The sequence below is a fragment of the Pteropus alecto genome, unplaced genomic scaffold (genome assembly GCF_000325575.1).
Source record: "Pteropus alecto unplaced genomic scaffold, ASM32557v1 scaffold44, whole genome shotgun sequence".
Lineage (NCBI taxonomy): Eukaryota > Metazoa > Chordata > Mammalia > Chiroptera > Pteropodidae > Pteropus > Pteropus alecto.
Genome location: NW_006436812.1, coordinates 5,974,458 through 5,979,183, shown reverse-complemented (window position 1 = coordinate 5,979,183; position 4,726 = coordinate 5,974,458). Strand labels below are relative to the sequence as shown.

The 4,726-nt window shown below is 51.1% G+C and overlaps 1 protein-coding gene, 1 long non-coding RNA gene and 1 other non-coding gene across 3 annotated transcripts in view; 1 reads left to right on the top strand and 2 right to left on the bottom strand.

Annotated features, from left to right (window-relative positions):
- CLCN7 (chloride voltage-gated channel 7) overlaps window positions 1–4,016 on the bottom strand; it is a 26,117-nt gene extending 22,101 nt beyond the window's left edge. The window contains exon 1 of the mRNA XM_006913981.3: window positions 3,771–4,016. Coding sequence (XP_006914043.1) covers window positions 3,771–3,923 — 153 coding nt within the window. The 5' untranslated portion in view covers window positions 3,924–4,016. The remainder of the gene's footprint in view (window positions 1–3,770) is intronic.
- Window positions 2,312–2,415, bottom strand: LOC112481650. Its single transcript, XR_003046986.1, has one exon. It is a non-coding gene; the product is annotated as a U6 spliceosomal RNA (small nuclear RNA).
- Window positions 4,017–4,057: 41 nt separating the features above from the next.
- LOC107195832 overlaps window positions 4,058–4,726 on the top strand; it is a 3,065-nt gene continuing 2,396 nt past the window's right edge. The window contains exon 1 of the long non-coding RNA XR_001517074.2: window positions 4,058–4,188. This is a non-coding gene — a long non-coding RNA (uncharacterized LOC107195832). The remainder of the gene's footprint in view (window positions 4,189–4,726) is intronic.

The following is a 4,726-nucleotide window of genomic DNA, read 5'->3' as shown; positions in this document are numbered from 1 at the left end:
TGGGTGGGTGATGAGGAGGCTTTGAGGCTGAGACTAACTGAAGGAAAGGAGCGAGATGTGCAGAGCAGAGTGAATGGGGTGAGAACAGCCCCACTGCTGCCACCTAGTTGTTCTCCGCACTATGGCTTCTGTGGGTGTTGGAGGGAGAAGCTCCCAGGACTCTTTGACTAGGCCCAGGCCCACTCTTGTCCCTCAGCTCTCTGCACTGTCAGCGTCATTGCCTGCCTCCCCAGACTGTGAGCTTTCTAAGGGCGGTGGCTCTGTCCCATCCATACTGGCCCCGGCCAGGAGCCCTCAGGGAGGGAGTAGGATGGTCGTCCTGGACCCTACAAAATGGGGCTGGGGTGGGTGGACAGAGAGGAAGGAAGACAAGACAAGGACACTGAGGCAGAGGACTTCCTAGAGGTGCTCCCCCTGGTGCTGGCAGACTAGAGAAAGAACAGGAGCTAGCTTATGACGACCAAAGCTCAAGGGGCTGGATGACAAATGAGGGACCTGCAGTTTCTCTACAACCTCTCAAAACCCCCTGGCATGCTCAGATGTGGTCTGCAGGCTCTGGATCTCCAGGGCAGGACACAGTCTCATAGGGTAACCCCAGTTCCCAGAGAAGATTCCCAGAAAGATTCTAAACACCTGCTGGTGGTCATAGGCGGAGCTTTCCTTAGCCTAGGTCCCCAGAAATGTCCTGCATTTACAAACACTGCAAATACCCAGGCCCCCCACCCCAAGTCTGTTTCTGGCTTAGATTTCCCTCTATAAGTTCTCAAAATACTCTATTTCCTACTGCCCACACACATGACAATGACTTGCTGGTGACCTCACTCTCTCTGTGTCCCAGCAGCGGACTGGCAGTAACTCAGTAACACACCAACATCCCACACAAAGGAGACAGCAACCCACAGGTGGCTCTGAACAGCCTGGTCCTGGACAGACACAGGCTGAGCTCAGGCTGGCCCCCAGTACACCCTGCCCAATGCTGTGCCTGCTCTGCATTGGGCACTCAGCAGCCTGGCAGGGCAGCTATTCAACCTCACTCTGTCCAGAGCAGCTAATCCAGGTGCTTGGCAGGCTGTGCCCATGCCGAGGTGGCAATGACACCACTGTTCAACTCGGGACATCCTGAAACAAACCACAAAGCGCCAGGAGCCGTGAAGTTCTCATGTCCAGTTCATCAGAACAGTCCCAGAGGGCGGTTATTGGCCGGGGTCTTCATTTAGTTAAAATGGTCCTGGACTGAGAGCAGCTTACAAGCTGCCTTCTGCTGCAGCACTGGGGTGTCTGAGCAGATACTCCCTGCAAGAAAGCCAGTACCAAGGAGTTCATCACCTGCCAGTGGAGTTACACCGTGAACGGCAAGCACTTTCAAATCACTTTCGTGCTGCTGTTTTTAATGTTACCGAGAGTGACAAATGTTTACTGTTTGTGACAAGCACTGTGTTCAGTGTTGCACATCTATTAACTTCTTTACACATGAGGTACCTGGAGCATCTGGTCCAGAGTGGTGCTCCTCGCACAAATGCTCTAGTCTCCCCTTTGCACCAGTCTGCACAAGGTGAGCTAAGGATCCATTAAGACTAGAATCTCCAGGTTCCCATAGGACTCACCTGGCCTCTCTCTCCAGACTCCACTCGCCACTCTGATTTACTTTCAAACTCTCGTAGGCACCAAACACACACTTCCTTATTCTTTCCCATCTGCTTGCCTGCCAGCCTGAGGACACTTTGCTCTTCAAGACTGGATCCAAATGTGACCTCTCATGCCCTTGGGGTCCCTCACACAGTGCTCACAGAGTACTGGCCTGTTCCTCCCTGAGTCTGGAGCTAGCAGGAAGCTGCTTCATGCATCTTTGTGTCCCAGGCAAACTGCATTCAGCCAGCACAAAGTAGGTACACAATAAATTATTTTTTAAATTATTTAAGAGCAGCTAATCAGTTGTTATTAAATGCAAACGAACAAACAAAAACACTTGAAGAGATTTATTTAAGGGAATGATTGGTAAGGGAAGAGATCAACAGCCTCCTTTAAAAAATCCCACTCGTATATCTAGTTGCAAAGAGAAGTAGAAACTCCAACATTCATTCGGTTCAGAGATAAACCGAAATTCAACCTCAAGGTTTCCAGTCCCTTTACCTGTCAACCCTTAAAGCCAGTTTTACACTTCTATATTGTAGACTTCAGATAACTTTCCTTTTTTTTTTCATGAACAGTTAAGTTTATTTCAACAGCAAGTTTGAAACTCTTGCTTTAGGCCAGAGTACTACAATAATTATATAGGGAATAGTCAATTTCCTACACTGTCAAATATATAAAGAAAATTATGGAATGCTTCACAAATGTGCGTATCGTCCTTGTGCAGGGGCCATGCTAATTTCTGTATTGTTCCTATTTTAGTATATGTGCTGCCAAAGCGAGCACCAGATAACTTTCTTTTAAGAGAGGAAAAAAAAGAACACAAATGTTCCAAGAACATAACAAATCACGCACATCCCTACCACCTCTTAATAGCTGCTTCACACCCGAAACAGAAAGTATTTCGGCAGATTTCACTCAAAAAGAGCAGCACTCTACCAGCAAAAGGCAGCCTCTGACCTCCACTGTCTGATGAATTTGCAAGGGACTGGGGAAATCTAACTATAAGTTCTAGGGAAAGGGCCTGATGTCGTTCCTAACCCTTAAACATTGTACAATTATTTAAAGGAGAGATCTATAACAGGAGGTGAAAAAGTAAAGAATAATCACAAAACAAAATAAGACCAATCAACAAAAATATTTCATTAACTCAAAATTAACACAACATTAGGTAATTCATTTAAAGACACAAACTGCATCGCTGACACGCTGAGCACATTTCAACCACTCTGACTTGTTGCTTAGTGTGTCTGGCTGCACACTCCAAATTCAATTAACTGCTAAGGGACACTGAGTGCAATGTCATTCCTGAGATCACCTGAAGTCTGTACTGATCCCTGTAGAGAAGGGTGGCAGAGAGAGTTCCTCAATTACTCACTGCAAAAGGAAACTCTGCAATCTAACCTGTTAAAATCTCCTGGGAAATGTTAAAATAGTTGCTCATGTATTTATCACAATTTTAGGAAAAAAGAAAAGGGTCAGAACTCCATCTGCCTTTCCTCTGAAGCCATTTTGAAATAAACCGTCAGGAAATTAATTAGCCTCATGCTGTCAAGGGCACAACAGCAAGCGTGCTTATCGGAACATCTCGTTCATAAAACACCTGACTGTGATGGCGAACTCCACCTGCTCCTCGATCCTTGCTGAGCACACCGCCCAGAACTTCCTCCCAAGACTCCAGAACCCAGGGCCTAGGTTCGGATGCCAGCTCGGCTATTTTCCAAGGGACACCCTGGACGCGTACAAGAATCCATCCGCGGCTCAACTTCCTTATCCTTAAAATGGGGATAAACTACTAGAGCACGGATTCACTGAGTCCCCGCGAGGTTCAGCTGGGACCGCGCACTGTCCAGCGCACACCAGCACCGGCCTAGCAGAGTGCCGAATGATCCTTGGCCTGTCAAGAGCCCAAGACCCCCGACTCGCAGCGGCCCACGCTCTCCCCGTGTGCGCGCCGCCACAGAGAGACCGGCTCCCGCGAGAGGCAAGGCTGAGGCGCAGACCCAGGGTTTCCCCCAGGTCACCAGGAGGCAGAGTCTTTCCGCCCCTCCACCCGGCCCCGCGTAGGGCGCTGAGGCGTTGGGAGTCTCTGCCACCCGTGAGACCGGGCGCGAAGCCTCCGTCGCCCCGGGGCTCCTCACCCGGCGGGCTGACGCGGGCCCGGCCCCGTTCAGCAGCGGCGTGCCCTCGCCGGCCGGCACCCCGGGCCGCGCCGCCCTCCGCAGCAGCGGCGCCGCCTCGTCGTCGTCCAGGTCGCGCCCGGACCACGACACCTTTTTGGAGACGTTGGCCATGGCCCGCTGCGGACGGACCGGCGGAGGAAGCGCCGGGGCCCGGTGTTTGTTCTCGTGACCCGCGCTGAGGCCACGTGACCCCAAACAGTGGCCGCGTGACCCAGTGGCATCCACGTGACCTAGGCCGCGGGCCACAGGGAGGAAACCAAGCCCGCGCGGAGCTTTCTGGGAATTGTGGTGTGGGCGCTGGGCCCGGTGTGGGGGCAGGCTTGGCCTCTGCAGCATCTGAGGTCTGGAAGAGAGGCTCGCCCCAAGTCTGGTGGAGGTAGGAACCCGCTCGAGGGGCTCCAGTCTGTCAACATAGCCCAAGTCTGTTGTAATCAATCACGGCATAGCGAATGGGAAAAGAACCCGGAGTCCACACGGATAAAAAGTGAAGGAGGGTGGAGGCGGGAGATGAGGGGCTCTCTTCTTTGCAATAGATTGCCACCAACTAATAAACGTGGAAGGAAAGATGGAATTAGAAACATCACCATTTTGCACAAACCGTAGTGATAACTGATTCAAGCCAGAATCATTAATGCGAGCTAAAACCATTGGGTTCAGGTTTGCTGGAAAATAGCATGTACGCAGTCTCACAGTGTCTTCCTGCAAATTACAGTGAGGAAGGGGGAAAATCTGTTGCGGGAAACCTGCTGTAAGAAATCTGGCAGACTTCACCTGAACCAAGGACAAGCTTAGTATCACGATGATAGGCTGGCATCGGCACAAGCCTCCAGATGTGCTGCACTGGGCAGGACACAACAATGCTCCTGTAGTACTCCTGCAGAAAATCCTTCTCTGAGTCCCGTCACGGGGGGCGG